Source organism: Lepidochelys kempii, chromosome 1 (genome assembly GCF_965140265.1).
Source record: "Lepidochelys kempii isolate rLepKem1 chromosome 1, rLepKem1.hap2, whole genome shotgun sequence".
In the NCBI taxonomy this organism is placed as follows: Eukaryota; Metazoa; Chordata; order Testudines; family Cheloniidae; genus Lepidochelys; species Lepidochelys kempii.
The window spans coordinates 14,946,794-14,967,762 of record NC_133256.1 but is presented as its reverse complement, the minus strand read 5'-3'; the positions used below and the strand labels follow the sequence as shown (position 1 = coordinate 14,967,762).

General features: G+C 48.0%; 1 protein-coding gene across 1 annotated transcript in view; it reads right to left on the bottom strand.

Annotated features, from left to right (window-relative positions):
- The window catches only part of MYO7A (myosin VIIA), a 116,821-nt gene that overhangs the window by 31,371 nt on the left and 64,481 nt on the right, over positions 1-20,969 (bottom strand). Inside the window, exons 18-27 of the mRNA XM_073335284.1 lie at positions 18,382-18,476; positions 14,851-14,935; positions 13,374-13,592; positions 12,651-12,758; positions 11,826-12,035; positions 11,173-11,376; positions 9,398-9,574; positions 7,304-7,393; positions 4,530-4,657; positions 2,413-2,539 (exon numbers count right to left, since the gene is read on the bottom strand). Coding sequence (XP_073191385.1) covers positions 2,413-2,539; positions 4,530-4,657; positions 7,304-7,393; positions 9,398-9,574; positions 11,173-11,376; positions 11,826-12,035; positions 12,651-12,758; positions 13,374-13,592; positions 14,851-14,935; positions 18,382-18,476 — 1,443 coding nt within the window. The remainder of the gene's footprint in view (positions 1-2,412; positions 2,540-4,529; positions 4,658-7,303; positions 7,394-9,397; positions 9,575-11,172; positions 11,377-11,825; positions 12,036-12,650; positions 12,759-13,373; positions 13,593-14,850; positions 14,936-18,381; positions 18,477-20,969) is intronic.

Here is a 20,969-nt window from a genome sequence, read left to right as displayed (position 1 = left end):
CCGTGGTAATAGTTGCAACAGAGTTTGCATGGTAAACCTGATTTCGGCATCACCTCTAAAATCCACACCCACAAAACTAACAGCTTTGGAATTGGTAGGTAAAGTCTGGGGCTGATGCAGAATTTTTCTGCTAACTCTGAAATAAATCAGAATAAGTGCTCCTGATAAATGTACTTTCAAAACAGAAGTATTCACCAGAGTCCAAAAAAAAAAAATCTACAAATATTTTTGCCATCAAATAGTACAAAAGGAGACAGAAGGAGAGAGAAAATATAGTTCATATCCCCTCAGATGAGTTCTGCCAGCAGTGCACACGGCCAGCATTTAACAGCTACAATACTTTTAAAAAAGAGAGTTCTTGACATTTTAAGTCCTGATTCTGTAATGGCATCTGTACAGGAGACCCCAGTGGTTTGCCTGCAGCTCCTTGCAGGATCGGGGCCTTTAACAGTAACCTCAGAGGGAGTCACCGAGAGTCCAGAATGCAACAGCCCACGATTACAGAGAGTAAAATCCTGGCTCCACGGGAGTCAATGGGAATTTGGCCGCTAGCTTCAGTGGGGCCAGGGTTCCAGCCAAAGGGTATATTTTGAAGACTATTAACAACTTGTTTCTAGATGTGCTGCACTCTCCCCAAATAAGTCCTCCTTTATCAGAGATTTAAACACAGACTAAAACACTCCATGGGTCATCTCTAGTGACGTGATTTACTGGGTCTCATTTCTGAGCATAATGGAATCTTCCGCTGTTTCACACACGATTTATCTGCCTTATCCGTTTCCCTACAGGAAGGGCTTGTGGCTGACACAAAGAACTCTATTGATGAATTTGGCTCCTGGATTCAGCTCTAAGGACCAAGGTCCTGATCCAGACTACACTGAGGTCAGTGGAAATGCTCCAACTGAACTTCACTGGGTTTGGGATCAGGCTACAGGTTCTGAAGTTCTTCCTTGGGCAAAGCTCTCATGGTGGCAATAGGAGTCTTGCCTGAGCAAGGACTGAGGGCCTAGTCCTGCAACATGCTAAGTACTCAGCCCAGCAAAGCCCTTAAGCCCATGCTTAAACGTAAGCCTGAGTAGCCCCATTGAAGTCACCGTGATTCTGGGTGCTCAGCACCTCTCAAAGTCAGGCTACTTTTATCTAGGGACCTAAATATGGATTTAGGCCAAAATTGTTTTTAAAAATGGGATCCAAAGAAGTGGCCTGATTTGCAAGAGTGATGAGCACTTAGCAGCTCCCAGTGACTTCGGTGGGAGCTGCTGGATGCCCAGTACTTTGGGAGATAAGGTTGCTCATCTAGAGGTCTTGGCTTCCATCTGGATACATGAGGAAGTAGAATACAGGGGGGTAGAACAACCGAACAAAATACACTCATAGATTTGGGGTTAATTTAAAACAGACACACACACACATTACATATATATATATATATATATATATATATATATATATATATGTGTGTGTGTGTATATATATATATATATAAATAAAATTTTAACTGCTTGGCCTGAAATTTTCTATGCTGATTTTTTTTATTTCAGCAAAATTGAGCTCACCTTGTAATACCACTGATAGACACATTTACCAGCGTAGCAGAGGCATCAACTTAGTGTTCAAAAACCCCATCTGCATATACAAATTATCCTTTGTATATTCCTATGGGGTAACTGCAGGCATAAACATGCTGCCTGGATGTGCAGATCCCACTTGTGCAAGAATATGGATGTTTGGCCTCCCGTAGGTGTTTGCATATTCTTTGCAGAAGCAACTCAGACGCATGCATTTGAAAATGTGGCCCCAGAAGTCCCTGCTTTCTCACATACATAAACTGCAGCTGCTTTCTCTGAGCCCTCTTCTGTGTTACCAGCCTTTCCGGATGGCAGCTTCCTATAGGACTGTTAATTATTCTTGGCTATTATATGTAGGACAAGAGAGGGCCAGGCTGCAAAACTGGGATCTGAGCATCCCGAATTTGCAGGTGTGCTTAGATTAGCCTATTGTAGAAATACAAGTCAGCTGTGAAGTTTGGCTGCAGATCTGGATTCAAATTTCTGCACGGCCTTGAGATCTGAGATTTGGTTTCAATTAAAAACAATTTCCTAATAATTTATTCTTCTTTATAATTCAATGATTTGGGTAGAAGAATAGCCTTTCGGGCCCCATTTCAGGAAACGATCTAAGCAGTTGCTAAACTTTAACTTCGATGGGGCTAAAGCTCGTGCTTAAGTCCTTAGCTGAACTGGGGCTTTTATTACAATAGAGCTTTCCTGTAAAATCAGACCCTGTGTGGAAAGGGAGTCACAACACAGTCAACAAGCAGAGAAACCAAAGAGAAGAGTTGGCTCCAGCATTGCGAAAGGAAATGTATAAATAGATACGCCAGGCAAATGATAAATAACATTCGCTCTTCACCTTCACAAACTTTTCAGAAGGAGCAAAGCATCCCACGCAGAGCGACATCAGGATCCAGCCTCTGGCATGGCTGCTTTTGGAAGGGTTCTGGGTGAGCTGTTTGCAGATTTGACAATAGATTTCGTCCCTGCAACAGAAATCAGGGTTAGATCCCAGCCAATCATTCAAGATACCATTTCTCTCTCAGTGGATCCCTGATCCACAGCCCACTGAAGTCAATGGGAGTCTTTCCAATAATTTCAGTGGGCTCTGGATCAAGCCCTTAATGAATAATTTGCTACTTTTTCTGGTGAAATCTGCCTCTCAGGCTTGCAAACTGTTACTAGATGTTAAAGGGGCTGCTGTCTTTCAGATGGGATGTAAAACCAGACCCTGACGGCTTGATAATTAAAGGTCCCATGGCACTTTATATCAGTCTAGGGGTATTAACCTTGTTGCCCTGGCCAATTAACTCTGACAATTACATCCCTCCTACAGAAATCCCCCTTGCAAATTCAAATGGAAACGACATTCCTCTACACTTTGGCTGAGATCTTCCAAAGCTGCCGAAAAGCAGCTCTGGAACTGGGCATCCAGGCAGCTTTGAAAGTCTCAGCTTTCTCGTGCTGAGTTGCTACGTAGTGTTGCTGTGTCCATTTAAACAAACAGCCACCATGTTCCATCCTAGCAGCAGCATCTTGTCAGTGGTGGGTAAAATGAGCCTTGTATGTTGTTTGCGTGAAGAGCTTTGTGAGCTTTTGGGATGAACGGCAAAACATACCAGAGGCGGTGCAGAGAATGACACCCTGTAGTTGAGGTGGTCCAAAACGTTCCATAAGAAGACCCTGTTTTCTGTTCCTTAAACTTGGCCAAATTTTAACTGCTTGGGCTGAAATTTTCTATGCTGATTTTTAAAAAAATTTCAGTAAAAACAGTTTGGTTGTTTCTCAGAACGAGGTTTAGGAAAAAGACGTGTTTTGTCCATGTTAAAAGCTTCTTACGTCTGTTTTGTTGAGAAGCTCTAAGTGCCGCCACGTTTTGGAACAGGGACTTACAATTTGGTATGGGGATTGCCCTGTGGTCAGGGGGTATTTTTTGCCATCCCCTTGAAAATCCACCCATGTTTGGCCAAGTTCATGAGCCTTTGAAAATATTAGTTTGCACATGCTCAGAGGAGTTTGGCAGCAGAATTCTCCACAGAGTCTGCCAGCATACGCCATCCCCTAACAGCTACTATCTGCTACCAGGCACTCACAAAAGCAGCTGAGGTCCTCCTGCTATGAATATATCGAGCACTATATAATGCTCTGAAAAATCAGGTCTGAAGCATTTCAAATTGGGCCCCCTAAATCAGTATACAATTTTAACCTTAATCTGCCTTTATCACACAGTTCCCCATCTGTAAAATGGGCATAATACCACCCCCTCATCTCATAGAGTTGTAGTGAAGATACATTAATTGTGCGTGAAACAGGGTTGGAATAATGTGCAGAAATAAGGCCAAGGGCCACACACTGGACAGTGAGTAGGACAAAATATTGAATAGCTGTTCATTAAGTGAGCACTGTCCATTCTGTGCACTGAATGAGGCAGGGTCCGATGGAAAAAACAGCATATGATCTTGTAATTAAAGATTGTGTCTGAATGCATATGCACAAAGGGTCTGAATTAAGGTAGCATGGGCAATCATAATTCGGCTTTTCCTGTCTTTTGAGTTTTGACTTTGCAATTGCAACAATGTTCTTTTAACATAGTTTTTTGTATGCAATAAAAGAAATCTATTCTTCTAACAAAAGAAGACCCAGCAACTTAGGCTGTAATGGCTTGGATAAAAATAAGCAGTGAAAAGAAAAAAGGAATGCTAATAACCGGGGGCGTGATCCAAAGTCCAATGAAGTCTATGTCAGCCTTTCCACTGACCCCAGTGAACTTTGGATCAAGCCTGAAATGAACATCCAACAAACATGATGGGAGCCTAGCCCCAATCATACAGAGGAAGAGAGCTCGAAGAACAGTGTAATACATGTTTTAATCAATCGCACAGATTAGCAAAAACCTTTTTTTTTTAAATGAGAGCAGCTTAACTAATAGGGGGAAAAACAGAGAATGATGGTCGACTCTTTGCACTGATTTCTAACCTTAATGCTGGTCTGAGGATGCCATTACCAATAATGAAATGCAGCTTCTCCAAGTTGGAGGTGGGTCGGTCTTCGAGCATGCTGTTGCCTTGGAGGGTGGACTCACCGTCATGGAGTCTCTTTGTCACCTGTCAACCAAAGACATTATTCTCTTTCTGGATAACTTGTTGCTATGGTTCTCCCCTCCTCCAACCCAGGCCTTTATGAACAGCTGCCCCCCGCCCAAGTAGGACTATAATCTAGTCATGACAGTTCCCAGGAGAACCCCATCTCCTGTTTATTCAGAGGGTTTCAATTTTACCCTCTAACTTACCAGTAATTTGGATGCAGCTCTTTTGCTTTTAATCCCCCAAATCCTTGTATAGTACATATAAAGGTGAACCAAGTTCTGTCTAATCAATCTACCTAGAGCAGGGATCTCAAACTCAGATCACCAGGAGGGCCACATGAGGATTACTGACACCCCACCCTGCCCCTGGCCCCACCCTCACTCCACCTCTTCCATGAGACCCCACCCTGCCTCTTCCCACCCCTTCCCCAAAGTCCCCAACCCAACTCCGCCCCCTCCCTGCCCCATTCCAACCCCTTCCCCAAATCCCCACCCCTGCCCCACCTCTTCTCCGCCTCCTCCCCTGAGTGTGCGGCTCCCCGCTCCTCCCTCCTGGAAAGCACTAAGCGCTGCCAAACAGCTGTTTGGCAGTGGGAAGCACCTGGAGGCAGAGAAGTAGGGACGCGGTGTGCTGGGGGTGGTGGCGGGGGATGGGAATTTGCCGGCCACAGGAAATAACTCGGGGGGGCGAGGGGGGAGCGCAGGGAGCTTGGCAGGCCACAGCAAATAACTCCGCGGGCCACATGCGGCCCATGGGCTGCGTGTTTGAGACCCCTGACCTAGAGCATCTTCTTATAGTATCTGTTTTGTCTTAGACCACTCCTTTGCCCCAGTTTTTCCACAACAGCACCATAGGCCACAATTCCGAGCCCCACCCTCAGCTGGGATAACTCTATTAGAAGGCAGTGGAGTTACACCAGCCTATTACTGATGAGGATCTGACTCTTCATCTCATCTCTATTCAATCATCATTAAAAAACCAGTAACACAATTAAAAGATGCTCCATCAGCCAAAACCACAACACCATGGCTGTAAGGCTGTAAGCACATTCGTGGTTGTGATCGCTGTTATTGGTTTCCTCTATAAGCGCACATCATAGAATCATAGAACTGTAGGACTGGAAGGGACCTCGAGAGGTCATCTAATCCAGCCCTCAGAATTCATGGCACAATTTGTGACTGTTCTTAAGTATTATCTAGACTATCCCTGGCAGGTATTTGTCTAACCTGCTCTTAAAAATCTCCAATGACGGAGATTCCACAACCTCCTCAGACAATTTATTCCAGTGCTTAAACGCGCTGACAGTTAGGAAGTTTTTAATGATGTCCAGCCTAAACCGCAATTTAAGCCCATTGCTTCTTGTAATACCCTCAGAAGTTAAGGACAACAATTTTTCTTCCTCCTCCTTGTAACAACCTTTTATGTACTTGAAAACTGTTATCCCCTCTCTAACTAAACAAACTCATTTTTAAAGTCTTCCCTCATAGGTCATGTTATCGAGACCATTAATCATTTTTGTTGCTCTTCTCTGGACTTTCTCCAATTTGTCCAGATCTTTCCTGAAATGTGGCATCCAGAACTAGACACAATACTCCAGTGGAGGCCTAATCAGCATGCAGTAGAGCAGAAAAATTACTTCTCATGTCTTGCTTACAACACTCCTGTTAATACATCCCAGAATGATGTTTGCTTTTTTTGCAACAGTGTTACACTGTTGACTCATATTTAGCTTGTGGTCTACTGTGACCCCCAGATCCCTTTCTGCAGTACTCCTTCCTAGGCAGTCATTTCCCATTTTGTATGTGTTCAACTGATTGTTCCTTCCTAAATGGAGTGCTTTGCAGTTGTCCTTACAGTATTCCATCCTATTTACTTCAGACCATTTCTCCAGTTTGTCCAGATCATTTTGAATTTTAATCCTATACTCCAAAGCACTTGCAACCCCTCCCAGCTTGGTATTATCCGCAAACTCTACAAGTGTACTCTCTATGCCATTATCTCAATCATTGATGAAGACATTGAACAGAACCAGACCCAGAACTGATCCCTGCGGGACTCCACGTGATATGCCCTTCCAGCTTGACTGTGAACCACTCTCTACCATACCGTATAAAAAGGAGGATGTGTCAAGAAAAAGGATTCTCTGCCCCAAGAGCCGAAGAGTGGGATTTTCAGAAGTGCTCAGCACTGGCCGAATGGCTCACATGGGAGTTTGACCACAGATATCAATGGCAGAGGAGTTAGGCCAATGTTGAGTGCTTGTGAAAATCCACTCGGAATCTAAAGCCGAGCAGGGTGGGACTGAAGCGAGAAAGATCGAGAATGTACAGGCCAACAGAGAGGGATGGGCGACTCTCACTGGAAGTCTATGCAGACAGAGGGGTGTGAAAAGAGGAGATGGACGGCTTGATGACTGGAGAGTGGGAGCTGTCCCAGGCATAGGGAACAGTGGGGAAGAAGGCATGAGGTGCAGGGTGACTCAAGGAGACATGGGGAGCCAACCTTTCCCTTTAAAGAATCCTTAAATCTTTCAGGCCCCCAAAGACACAGCGAGCAGCAACCCCAGAGAAGGTCTGGTTGTGTTAGCAGCAGGAGAGAGTCAGAGAGCCCTGCAGATAATATAATACCACTTGTGGTAACCAGCCGCAAAGCATTTCCTCTCACCTCTTCAGTCAGTTTGGATTTCTTCTTTAGAGTCAAGGAGACCAGTTTGTGCCGCACACTGTTCTTCTTGTGGCCATCTATGTGAGCGCTCTGCAAAGGCAAGAAATATAGCCTTATTCCTGAGACACACACAACCCTGCAGAATGGGTTTCCTGTGGATCCGGCTCATCAGCTTTTAGAAATGGCAACATTTTCAGTGGATTCGGAGCACTGATTTGATATTTCTGAGAGATGGGCCAGAACCAAACCCCTATATCTAATTTCCTCCAACCCACTGTAATGCTCAGATCTGGATCTCAATTTTGCAGCTGGCCTCTGTCTCTTTAATGGGCCAAATCAAAACCTGGATTGAAACAACCTCATATTTTAGGAAAGTTTGACATGAAGGTAAATTACAGCTCAAACCCATCTCTAATATGTAGTTTATGGATTAGAAGCAGCTGGCCGCTTATGAATATCCATCCATCCGTTTCTAATTCAATCTAACCAGGCATTCATACTACCCAGAGAAATGAGAATATTACTGTCCAAGAAGAACAGTTTGTCTCTAAGATAAAAATACATTGTTACATTTTATTTCTCTTCTCTAGGGGCTCTGCTGATGCTACAGCCGACTGAAATATGATCTTCTGTCCAATGAAAAAAATTTAAAAAATGGTTAATTATACAGAACCAAGCCTGATTCTTCATGTATATTTTAACATAATTAGATCCCAATGGAGATTACTTTCCTCACCAGCAGCTTTAATGAAATTGCTACATTATATCATTGTTTCTGGGAATATGACTAGAACCAGGCATTTTATTTACTTAGATCTACCAAAAGTGGCAAACAAAGGTGGCTGTTCTTAGACTCTAGAGCAGTGGTCTCCAAAGTGGGGTGCGCCAGGCCATCCGTTGGGGTGCACGGCATGAGGAGCGCCGCTGAAGAAGCGCCGCCGGCACGGACCTTTGATCCTTGGGCAGTGCGCCGGCGGCCGCTCGGCTCTCCCCGCTCCGTCTTCGGCGGCACGCCGGCGGCCGCCCGGCTCTCCCCGCTCCGTCTTCGGCGGCACGCCGGCGGCCACTCGGCTCTCCCCGCTCCATCTTCGGCGGCACGCCGGCGGCCGCTCGGCTCTCCCCGCTCTGTCTTCGGCGGCACGCCGGCGGCCGCTCGGCTCTCCCCGCTCCGTCTTCGGCGGCACGCCGGCGCCCGCTCGGCTCTCCCCGCTCCGTCTTCGGCGGCACGCCGGCGGCCGCTCTTTTTTTTTTTTTTTTGCTTCCCCAGAGCTGGCCCTGGGGGTGCGCGATTCAAAAATTTTGGAGACCCCTGCTCTAGAGGGCCTTGATGTAATTGACAAACACATCTAAGAGCAGCAGTACCATTTATCACATCCTGCCACCAGCAAGCCAGGCCACTGAAAATGTTCTGCCATCTTGTATAAGGCAGATTCTCAAAGACGAAAGCATACGAACTGCCAGAGTGCAATGACCAATGGTCTATCCAGTCTTTTGTCCTGCTTTTGGCAGCAGCCAAAGATGGATTCTTATGGTGAAGTGTACTTGTCCCATAATAACCTAATGGTGCAATACCATTTACCATAGGAGTAATTTTCTTCTGACCCCAAGAGGGGTTGAATCCCGTGGGACAATCCCAGACCTCACCGCTCCCACACATCTTTGGCCTGACTAACACAAACACAGAGCCACATGTTCATTTAAATCCAACCAAAAACATTCCACCGCACACACATGCCTGGGGAGAGGATGAGAGAATGAACCACATGTGACAAGTGTTAGCCACATAGCTTAACGCACTAATAATCATAATAATACCTAGTTCTGCTAGAGTGCTTTGCATCAGTAGAATACTAGGGTGAGGAGGGCGGTATAAGAATCTATATGGAATAGAATTTATATTTTGAAACATAAGGGATGAGAGCCTTTGTAGTTTTCTCCTTGCTAGCACAGTGGCGGATGAAATTTACAAAACTATTTGCCTCAATCAATCCCATCAGCAGTTCGTTCCATAGATAAATTTCTACTTTCATGAATGGTACATCAAGAATATGGGTTCTTCTAGAGCTGTAACATTAAAGGAAAGAGCATTCTCACCTCTCCTTCCCCCTGCAGAGCCTGCAGCTCTTTCTTGTAGGTCTTTTTCCCTAGAGTCTCATAGATTTTGGTCATCACTGGAATCTTCTCGCTGCCGTCGCTCATAGCCGTATGGTATTTCGGCTCAGGAAGGTCTCCCATGAAACGAAGAATAGTGATCCACACTGCCAGTGCTGCCTATTTGCAATAAAGATGTAACTTACTAGAGTTCTTAGCTTGGTCTGGGTTAATATAATTAATTGTGTGTATTAGACTGTAATAAAGCCATGGCCACCAGTGACTGGTCCCATCCCAGCACTAAACACTTCATGACAGCGTGGATAATACTCAGATCCCCTGCTCCAAAAGCACAGGCCCCTGCTACTTGAGCTAAAGGAGACTCTCCTTTGGTTGTTAGCAGGTCTATGACAAACCATTGAGCAGTTCTGAATCTGTCCACAAGAGGCTAGTGGTGAGTATACAGTGCAAAATGACTAGTTCATTAAAATGTGTACTGTAAATGCAAATTAAACTAAAACTGTGCAACATGGACTGCAGTCTGGAAAATACATGACCCCCTTCTCCATTAAAGTCGTGTATGAAGGAGAAACTACTCAAATTAGATCATCCAAAACAAACTAAGTCCCTGCCTCTGCTCCCTCCCGCCCAAAAAGAACAATCAGACTGTTAGTATCAAAAAAGGGTTTCTTACTAAGTTGAGGTTTTCTGTCCCATCATTTCTCAGCTGCACGAAGAGAAAGGCCAGTAGAATAATAACAAACAGGGAGGACACTACGATCCATCTTTTTATACAATGTCGGGCCATTAAGGAGTTTGGGCACAAGTCTCCTATACAGTTCCTGTGCACACCCTGTATAAGTGGCTCTCGGCCCAATCCCTAACAGACCGGTCACCACGAGCACAGTGGGCACCGTCAGCAGGGCCGGCTCCAGCGTTTTTGCCCCCCCAAGTGGTCAAAAAATTTTTTTGCCGCCGAATGGGGAGGCGGAATCCTGCCTGCCGAACACAGAGGTGGATGGTGCGGCTGCCGAATTGCTGCCGGCAACCAAAGAAGAGTCACATTCTTGCCACCGCATTGCCGCCGAGCACGAAACGCGCTGTGACGGAGTGGCCGCTGAATTCCCACCGCCGCCGAGGGAGGATTGCCGCCCCAGAGCCCGATGTCCTGCCGCCCCTTTACATTTGCCACCCCAGGCACCTGCTTGGTTCGCTGGTGCCTGGAGCCAGCCCTGACCGTCAGAGCATCTCAGCAGAGACATCAAGGACTGAATGGGCATGTGGACTGACTTCCCATCCTGAGGCACATGGGTGGGACAGTGTGGGAGCAGACTGTCCTACTGCTGTATATTTATACCTGTTTGGTGGCCCTCTGCCTCCTAAGCTCTAACTCTAGCCTGCTACACAAGTACTAGATTCAGGTTCAGAATGCTTGGGGAGGTTTGTTTTATTACTGGCTTGCACTGTTTTATTTCTTAAACATGGTGCTCAAGCACATTGCAAATGAAATTTCCTTAGGGTGCGCCACATGACTATTGTAAAAAGGCTGGTGGTCACTTGCCCAATAGAAAGAGAAGCCATCCATGAATGTCACACGGGACATCCAATAGCAGATAAGGACTTTGCTCCTAAACTATCTTCAGACTCGTGTGTTCTACTGGGATGGATTCAAATGGGTGTCCTAGAAATGAAGGGCTCTGTAGCCTATTACCAACCCGCTGAACCATCCAGCCCCATTCTTCATGACCAGGACATTTCTGGATTATTTCCTGTCTCACCAACTGGTCTCCTTCGTCCTCGTGGTACAGAAGGGGCTGCTTAAGTGGCCGGCGGATGTATGTGTGCGTCGTCGTGCCCTGGAAGTAGGTGGCTGCAAACTTTGCAAATTTGTACTCTGAGAGGTCTTCCTCCTCTTCCTCGGGGAGGGGCAAAGCTGCATCTAAATCCTCTTCCTCTAGCTCCTTTTGGGTTCGCTCAAGGTCCTGGAGAGGGAGGAAAATATACACGCCCTGTTTGGTTTTGTGTTTTTTAAAGCTCCCTCACCCTGCACCTGACCTTGCTCCCCGTTCTGCCACTGATTTCAATAGGACCAGGATCAGTTCTTAGGACAAGAATAGGCACAAAGGACCCAATCCAACTCCCCTTGAAACCAGTGATTTCAAGGGGAGCTGGATCCGGGCCACGTGAGGTCTGTAGATACTTCTTTATCCTGAGGAGAATTCCTCTGTGGGACAGACTCCCAAAGGCAGTAGGAGAAGCAGCAAGTGTGAACACCCTGGAAAAAGAGTTATGATGAGCACTCCAAGAGCAAACCATTAGGGTAATAGGGTGATGATGCTGAACCAAGATGGGATGGATTGCCATCTGTCCCAATATATTACTCTGAGCAACACTGGCAAGTCCTGTCTGTTGCTCCATCTCCATGCAGTACCTCAAAGCCATTGGGTGCCTGTCCTTCCTGGCCTGGCAGAGACGAAGTGGTCCCTAGGAATCCAAACATTTTGTCCACCATATCTGAGTCGTTCACTGGCTCGTTTCGGGCCTTCTCCATTTTGCTTAAGAGTTCCTTCTTCCGACGGGCTTCCTCCTTCTCCTTCACCTCTCTCTCAGCATCTTCCCGGGCCAGCTGGGCAAGGCGTACCTAGAAGAGAATGGTTACGCTGACTAGAGTGCATTCTCTGGCAAGCTGGTCCTAAATTCTGCAGCATGGCCCCTTGGCTTTAGAGCAGAAGGAAGGTCTTGGAGTTAAAGCACTAGACTGAGACGCAGAAGATCTGAGATAAATTCCCAGCTCTGCCACTGACTCACTGTGTGACCTTGGACAATGCTTAAAGCTGTGCCTCAGTTCCCCACCTGCAAAATGGACACAACAATGCTTCTTTCTCTCTTCTTTTGGCTATTTAGAGCATGAGGTCCCAGGTGCAGAACTTTTACTCTATGTACATAGAACACCTAGCACAGTAGCAATGTTCCAGTCTCAGGAGGGGTCCTTTATGCAGTCCCATAGTACCCAAAAGAATAAGCATAATCTGTGGCATTCTGGTGTAGCAGATTGGAAATTCTGTGCTAGCTTCATTCAAGTTAAAATAGGGACGCCTTTACTGAATCAAATACGAACAGTACAACAGGACAGTAAGTCCTCATACTATTTATTGGGATGCTGCCTTCAATTGACTTTATTCTGCCCCTACACTTTTCAGCGGGAGTAGAATCAGGCCCTAAAGAGAAGCCAAGAAAGAGAAAAGTCAGGACGTACTTGGTGCTTCTTTTCTGCTTCCTCTTTGGCTTTCTTGGCACTCATCTCCTTCCTGAGCCGTTCCTCTTCTGCCAGACGAAGCTTCTCTGCTTCCAGACGGCGGTGATACTGGGAAAGAAAACACAAGTGGGCTTTTAAAAAGGCAGTTAGCACTTTTGCCCTGCTAACATCCAGATCACAGGAGCACGCAGTACAGACACAAACACAGGTCTATCCCTTGGTATGTCTCAAGGAACACTAACATAATGGGAGTCAGTTTCTAGCCCGAGAGAGGCTACCAGCTTTCACATTTCCTTTCTGATTTTTATTTCATTCTGTCAAGACCTTGGGGAAAGAGTTTGTGTTCTGCACTCCCTTGCACAGAGTCAGTGATCCACATACTACTGTGATCTGCCTCTCTCTATGGTATTTAGGGAGCTGACCTCTAGGGTAACCACAGACTTTTGTATCCTGGAACAAACATTTGGGGCATGCCCATATTAGCCTTCACCAAAGTGTTAACTAACTCAAGTTAATTGGCAATCAATTAACTCCAGGTTAAAAAAAATCTAGTGTAGACACACCCTTAGACAGAGAGACACTGACAGCTAGACAAAGGCCATAGGATGTATGTTATAAAGCCTATCATGCTCTGGGGAAACCAGCCCTGTTGGTCCTGTTAACTGGCTGCTGTCTTTCTCCAGCAAACGTGCTAGCAAACAGCATTTCCTGCATGGTACTTACTTCTCCCTTAAGGCGCTTATACAGCCTCCGTGCAATCATGCCCCTGACATAAGCCTGGACCGTGAAGACAGCCCATAGGCGATGGCGGAAGGCCCTGCGCACCAGGCAGCCTCGGCACCTTGCCTGGAACTCAATGATGCGTCTGCGAGCCATGTGGTACTGCGTGTGGAGTTTGCGGGAACGGTAGAGGGCCTGGAGCCTCAGGAACCCAATCCTCATCTGCAAAGGAAACAGAGTTAAGACACTGGGGGCCCCTGAGGGTCTCACTGGCCATAATCAGATTTTCCTCGCTCGTCCGCCCTCTCGCAGCTGAAAATAAAAATCTGATGACATTAGCAACAAGCAAAGAGCCCCCGCTCCCCCCCACAGAAAGCAGGGGAAAACTGCTGTGAGATGGCAGAGAAACAAAGGGTGCCTGGATTTGAGGGCCTGATCCAAAGCTCACTTAGTCAACGGGAGTTTTCCCACGGGCTAGAGATCCAAGTCTTTATGGGCTCAGTGACCCATAAAGCACAGTCTCCTCCCTGTGCTTCCCTCCAGAGGTTTGACTCTCAAGATCCCCCAGATCTATGCAGATCTCAGGGCAATCACAGGTAGAAAGGGCCATGCACAAGGAGGCCCAGCATCTCCCCCTGCCTCCTGTCATGGCTATTACCACTACATTGTCTCCTCCAAGCAGTTCCACATCACAGGAGCGGGCACTTACGTTGATTCAGTCAGGCATAGCTTAAGCTGGGTTGCGTGGGGGATGATACTGCAGAGAACGGCCATCCCTCTGGCCTTGAACCCTCCCATTCTCAGCCTGCCCCCTGCACACTTCAGCAGGGCAAATGTCATGGTGGGCCCCCTGCAGGTCTTCTGCTGGGTTGGGTCCAGAAGAGGGTCATATACCATGTTGGGTGCATTCTCTTCTTCCGTCCCACACTCCCTATTGAGTTCTGGGATCTGCCATGCTTGGGGATGCTAAGGGGGCCTGTGTAAATACCCAGGACACCATAAGATGTCAGCCACACCTGCGCAGTTTTGGATGGGGTTGTGGAGTGGGGGGACTGTTAGAAAAATATGGCTGCAGCTGCAGTAAAGTCTGAGGGACAACCTGGATCCAGTGCATTTCCAAGGACAGAGCTATACCACTTCCAGCAGCTTTAATACTGGCCCTGAGTTTGCAGCCTCCTGAGAAACAACATAAGCCATCCAGGACCACAGGTGATCAGCTGCTGTAAGATGGGTTCAACTCATGACAAAGGCATGAGGAGGACAACCAAAGAGACGGTCGCTCCCTTTATTCAGAACAGAGGGCAACGAGGGTATAGCTTCCCCCCCTTCCCTCCATCCACCCAACACACTAGCCAGCTCTCCCCCCTTTGATCTTTCCCCTCAGGGGAGCTTGACTGGACCAAAAGGGAAACTGATATCTGGATCCTAGACAATGAGACCAAGGCGGTAAAGAACATAAAGGACAACTGGCAACACTTACAGCACCGTAGTTCTTTCTGCAGTTATGTCCCCGCCAGTATTTCTGAATCATCAGGGCCGAACGTCGCACTTTCAGGAAATTGGACCTGGAAAGGCATTACAACACTTTGTGCTGGTCTGCTGGGGGTTAGCGTCACCTTGGCCCACAGGGAAAGCCGGCCACATTCTTCACAGACTGTAAGGGAGGAAGCTGGAGTAACCTCCACCCCCTTGAGCTCAGTCGTCTGCCGGATAATGCCAGTCCCAGCTTTCCTTTCCCATGCAAGAGGAAGCAGAGGCATTGTAGTGGTGCTATCATGCTCTTCTCTGCCCATTCCCTGTGCTTTGTCCAAAACAGGTATGGGAAGAGCAGTCCAAATGTGCCAATCCAGGGCTAGGTGATCAACGGTCCTGCCCTGAACTGCTGGGTGACACCTCAGGCCCAGGCTCTTGTGACTTACCCCTCGCCCCCCCGCTCCTCCCCCCCATCCCTTGCATTTGGAATCTTCCTACTCTGTTTCCTCTAGTCTTAGATTTTAACCTCACCCGAATAAGGACTGTGGGACAGATCTGCAGCTGGCATAAATCAGCGTAGCTCCATTGATGTCAATGCACCCACCGCCATTGATGCCAGGTGCGGAGTCCAGGAGAGCTGGCTGTATTTCAAGGAATCCCTGTTGAGGTTACAGGGACAAACCATCCCGATGAGTCGAAAGAATAGTAAATATGGCAGGCGACCAACTTGGCTTAATGGTGAAATCCTAGCGGATCTTAAACATAAAAAAGAAGCTTACAAGAAGTGGAAGGTTGGACATATGACCAGGGAAGAGTATAAAAATATTGCGCGGGCATGTAGGAATGTTATCAGGAGGGCCAAATCGCACCTGGAGCTGCAGCTAGCCAGAGATGTCAAGAGTAACAAGAAGGGTTTCTTCAGGTATGTTGGCAACAAGAAGAAAGCCAAGGAATGTGTGGGCCCCTTACTGAATGAGGGAGGCAACCTAGTGACAGAGGATGTGGAAAAAGCTAATGTACTCAATGCTTTTTTTGCCTCTGTTTTCACTAACAAGGTCAGCTCCCAGACTGCTGCGCTGGGTATCACAAAATGCGGAAGAGATGGCCAGCCCTCTGTGGAGATAGAGGCGGTTAGGGACTATTTAGAAAAGCTGGACGTGCACAAGTCCATGGGGCCGGACGAGTTGCATCCGAGAGTGCTGAAGGAATTGGCGGCTGTGATTGCAGAGCCACTGGCCATTATCTTTGAAAACTCGTGGCGAACCGGGGAAGTCCCGGATGACTGGAAAAAGGCTAATGTAGTGCCAATCTTTAAAAAAGGGAAGAAGGAAGATCCTGGGAACTACAGGCCAGTCAGCCTCACCTCAGTCCCTGGAAAAATCATGGAGCAGGTCCTCAAAGAATCAATCCTGAAGCACTTGCATGAGAGGAAAGTGATCAGGAACAGCCAGCATGGATTCACCAAGGGAAGGTCATGCCTGACTAATCTAATCGCCTTCTATGATGAGATTACTGGTTCTGTGGATGAAGGGAAAGCAGTGGATGTATTGTTTCTTGACTTTAGCAAAGCTTTTGACACGGTCTCCCATAGTATTCTTGTCAGCAAGTTAAGGAAGTATGGGCTGGATGAATGCACCATAAGGTGGGTAGAAAGCTGGCTAAATTGTCGGGCTCAACGGGTAGTGATCAATGGCTCCATGTCTAGTTGGCAGCCGGTATCAAGTGGAGTGCCCCAGGGGTCGGTCCTGGGGCCGGTTTTATTCAATATCTTCATAAATGATCTGGAGGATGGTGTGGATTGCACTCTCAGCAAATTTGCGGATGATACTAAACTGGGAGGAGTGGTAGATACGCTGGAGGGGAGGGATAGGATACAGAAGGACCTAGACCAATTGGAAGATTGGGCCAAAAGGAATCTGATGAGGTTCAATAAGGATAAGTGCAGGGTCCTGCACTTAGGACGGAAGAACCCAATGCACAGCTACAGACTAGGGACCGAATGGCTAGGCAGCAGTTCTGCGGAAAAGGACCTAGGGGTGACAGTGGACGAGAAGCTGGATATGAGTCAGCAGTGTGCCCTTGTTGCCAAGAAGGCCAATGGCATTTTGGGATGTATAAGTAGGGGCATAGCGAGCAGATCGAGGGACGTGATCGTTCCCCTCTATTCGACATTGGTGAGGCCTCATCTGGAGTACTGTGTCCAGTTTTGGGCCCCACACTTCAAGAAGGATGTGGATAAATTGGAGAGAGTCCAGCGAAGGGCAACAAAAATGATTAGGGGACTGGAACACATGAGTTATGAGGAGAGGCTGAGGGAGCTGGGATTGTTTAGCCTGCAGAAGAGAAGAATGAGGGGGGATTTGATAGCTGCTTTCAACTACCTGAAAGGGGGTTCCAAAGAGGATGGCTCTAGACTGTTCTCAATGGTAGCAGATGACAGAACGAGGAGTAATGGTCTCAAGTTGCAGTGGGGGAGGTTTAGATTGGATATTAGGAAAAACTTTTTCACTAAGAGGGTGGTGAAACACTGGAATGCGTTACCTAGGGAGGTGGTAGAATCTCCTTCCTTAGAGGTTTTTAAGGTCAGGCTTGACAAAGCCCTGGCTGGGATGATTTAACTGGGAATTGGTCCTGCTTTGAGCAGGGGGTTGGACTAGATGACCTTCTGGGGTCCCTTCCAACCCTGATATTCTATGATTCTATGATTCTATGATCTGGCCCTTTCTGTCTTCTCAATGTTCTAAGAGGTGCACAGCACACATTTGGGGCCTGAATGAAATAAGAAGTCACTAGTCCAAGTTCACACAGCAAGCCAGCGGCAGAGTCAGGGACAGGTGACAGAAGCCCTGATTGCTAGTCCCCGACTTTGAGCAATACTCAGCGCTGCTTCTCTAAGGACAGGACTACGTCCTGGAGTCCTTGGCCATCATTTTCTGTTTCCCCCACATTGCTATGCAGTGTGCTTTACATGGGTTGGCTTCCTGCATCTGATCTCTGCGCTGCCTGGTTTTCAGTGGGAATGGCTGTACAGCGCCTTGGGATGAGTGGCACTGTAACTATTGCTCTTTGCTGCCATAAGACTAAATATCACCTCCCTTTAGTCTCCCACTGGAATTTTGTCATTGACTTCAATGGGACCAAGATCTGGCGCAGATCTTGGAATAGTCTGCTAGTCTGACTAAAGTTGGCCAATGAAGAGTGCCTCTGTCAAGTGCAGAACTGAGTGTGGACAGAAATCCTTACTCCCGTTGTTCTGAAATTTGACAGCCTGAAAATATACGTTAATAATTTCCTTCGTGCTCTGAGCAGCTCCAGCACCAATTATATCATAATGTCAACCCCTGGGGGGCTTTATTGCGCTCACTGCAAGCTAAAGCAATAGGCCAGTCACATTGTGAATGGGCAGAGTAAGCTAGTGGTAACAGAGGCAAAGAGGACATTGTTTTAGCAGAGTGCCATGAACTGCAATATGGTGTGCTACTCAGTCGCACTACCAGATCCCCCAATATTCACCAGGCATTTCCTTGGCATATCATACCTGTCTTTAAACCCACGAACTACCTTCTGTATGAGGATGACCTTGTCAGTGATGGCCTTGTCCCTCTCAATCTCCAGCAGCATGTCATGGTGATCCTGGGGAATGAACCGCCACAACAGTTACCCTGTGACCACTGGCCATCCCATGACAGGAACAGAGGGATGGTATAAGGCTCCTCCCCATAGAGGTTCTTGCCATCCCAGTCACATCTAAGGATGTCCCACTTTACAACTCACTACGTTTGGGGCTCTATAGCACAGCCATTCCCCCTCCTATCAAGAAGAACTGGACTTGAATCTTTCCCGCTCATCCATGCCACTCCTAATATACCAGAAGGGGTCACTGCTGAGCATTACCCCTTCATCCCAGAGGCAGCATGCACTGCAGGGCTTAGTAAAAGTGTGTGTGTGAATTATGTCACCCTCTGACATTTGGCTCACTACACTGTCAGCTGAAGAGTCAGTCAAGTGAGGTTGCTCCACGCACCTGATTCAGTAGCGTTCCCCACCCACGTTGTGCAGGTACTAATGACTACACCAGAAGCAGGGCACTGGAGAAGACTGTGGCAAAGCTGGGAGCAAACTCCAGGCATCCTGAGTCTTGGTCCACTGCTCTGACTACTAGACGTCACTCCCTCCTCCAGTAAAGCAGAGGAGCTGCAAATCCTGAACATAGTAAGGCGGGCTAAGGACAAAATGGCACCTCTTCACTCTGTGTTTCCTTGCTTTTGTGGAATTCAGTCAAGTCACATGATTCTAGCCTCCTTTCTGTATTCTCCAAATTGATTTCTGTACTAATTTCTTTCCTGGCTGCTACAGGAGCTGGGTGCATCGATACAACTTTGCATGCTTCCCATTTTACCCGACCTTGCACTGCCCTTCAGAACCTGTTCGTTTCCCTATTTCCTGCCTGGACAGCTGCAGGGTCCTGATAACGCTCTCTGGAAAGGAAAGCTAAAGAGATGTCAGGAGCAGTTTCTAAGAAATAGATGGGGAGATGTTTAAAAATAAGTGAACAGGATTACATCTGAGAAACACTAGAGAAATCCCATCTGCCTCCTGGCTCGCTCCTTGACAACTTGGCTTTGTTTTCCTGGAGGGATTTAGAGATGGGATCGTAAAAACAAATGCACGTGAGTAGGGCCGTCAGAACAAGACAGCTCTTTGTTACACTGCCGCTGTCTCATGGTGCCATACAGGGCCCTGGGTTCCTTAAGCAGCACTGCACTGGCCTTGCCGATCGCGAGGGACACAGAGCTGCTGATCTTCCGCTCGGTGCGTTAGGGTGCTGCAGACCTTTCTGTCACGCCCACTGGCTTTCTGCTGAGCCAGATCCCTCTCTCTCCCCCACCTAGGTGCCCCATGGGTTATGGCAGCCTTGGGGACCAATGTCGCCATCTGCCTGACAGGGCCTGATGATAAGGGCCTCGGGAAGAGCCTTGGGAAATGTCAGCAGGTGGTGGAGAGGAGGGGATCACAGGGCACCTGTGCTGCCCCGCCATCCCCTACTGCTTGTGCGCAGAGTGGGATCTTTGGGGCAGTGGGCCCCTGTCCTGGCTTATGGAGCTTTCAGGGGCTGTCAGCCAGCCTGGGCAGGGGGTGGAGTGAAGGGAGCAACTCAACAGCTCAACTCTCTCACTGTCTCCATGGGTGTCAGTCAGCCAGGGAGCTTCCCCTCACCCGTCCTCTGCAGGGACCTAGGCAGGGCACTGCCTGAGCCCTGAAGCCCCTCCTCAGTGACTCTGCTGCCACGTCTGGCAGTGGAGTCATTGTCCCTGCTCTGGGGATACAGCTGGGCAGCCACAAAGCTGCCTGCATTCTCACAGAGAGGCCTGCGCCGCTCAGGATATGACCAGTGCCATGCGTGCGGGTATGAGTGCGTGTGCACATCCCAGCCAGGCTCTGTGCCAGCAGAGTGCCAAGATTTCACCCATTCTCTGACTCCTAACTCTCACCTGATCTGGATCCAACACCATCTCCTGACCCAGTCCCCATCAAATCAGGCCAGAGACCTGGGTGGTGGATGGGGATTAGTTCTAGTTATGGAACCTGCGACTGGGATGGGTGTTAGAGTCCTTCAAAGCTAACGGCAGATGTCAGAACAAGAAGCAATGGTCTCAAGTTGCAGTGGGAGAGGTCTAGGTTGGATATTAGGAAAAACTATTTCACTAGGAGGGTGGTGAAGCACTGAAATGGGTTACCTAAGGAGGTGGAATCTCCATCCGTAGAGGTTTTTAAGGCCCGGCTTGACAAAACCCTGGCTGGGATGATTTAGTTGGGGTTGGTCCTGCTTTGAGCTCAGGGTTGGACTAGATCAGGGGTGGGCAAACTATGGCCCTCCAGATGCTCCACTAGGGAGCAGGGTCTGGGGCTTTCCCTGCTCTGGTGCTCCAGGAAGTGGTGTTGGGGGCTTGCCCCACTCCATGCAGCTCCTAGAAGCAGCAGCATGTCCCCCCTTCCAAATCCTACACGTAGGGGCAGCCAGAAAGCTGCCCCCGCCCCAAGTGCCACCCCCGCAGCTCCCATTGGCCAGGAACTGTGGCCAGTGGGAACTTCAGGGGCAGCATCTGGGACAGGGCATCATGCAGA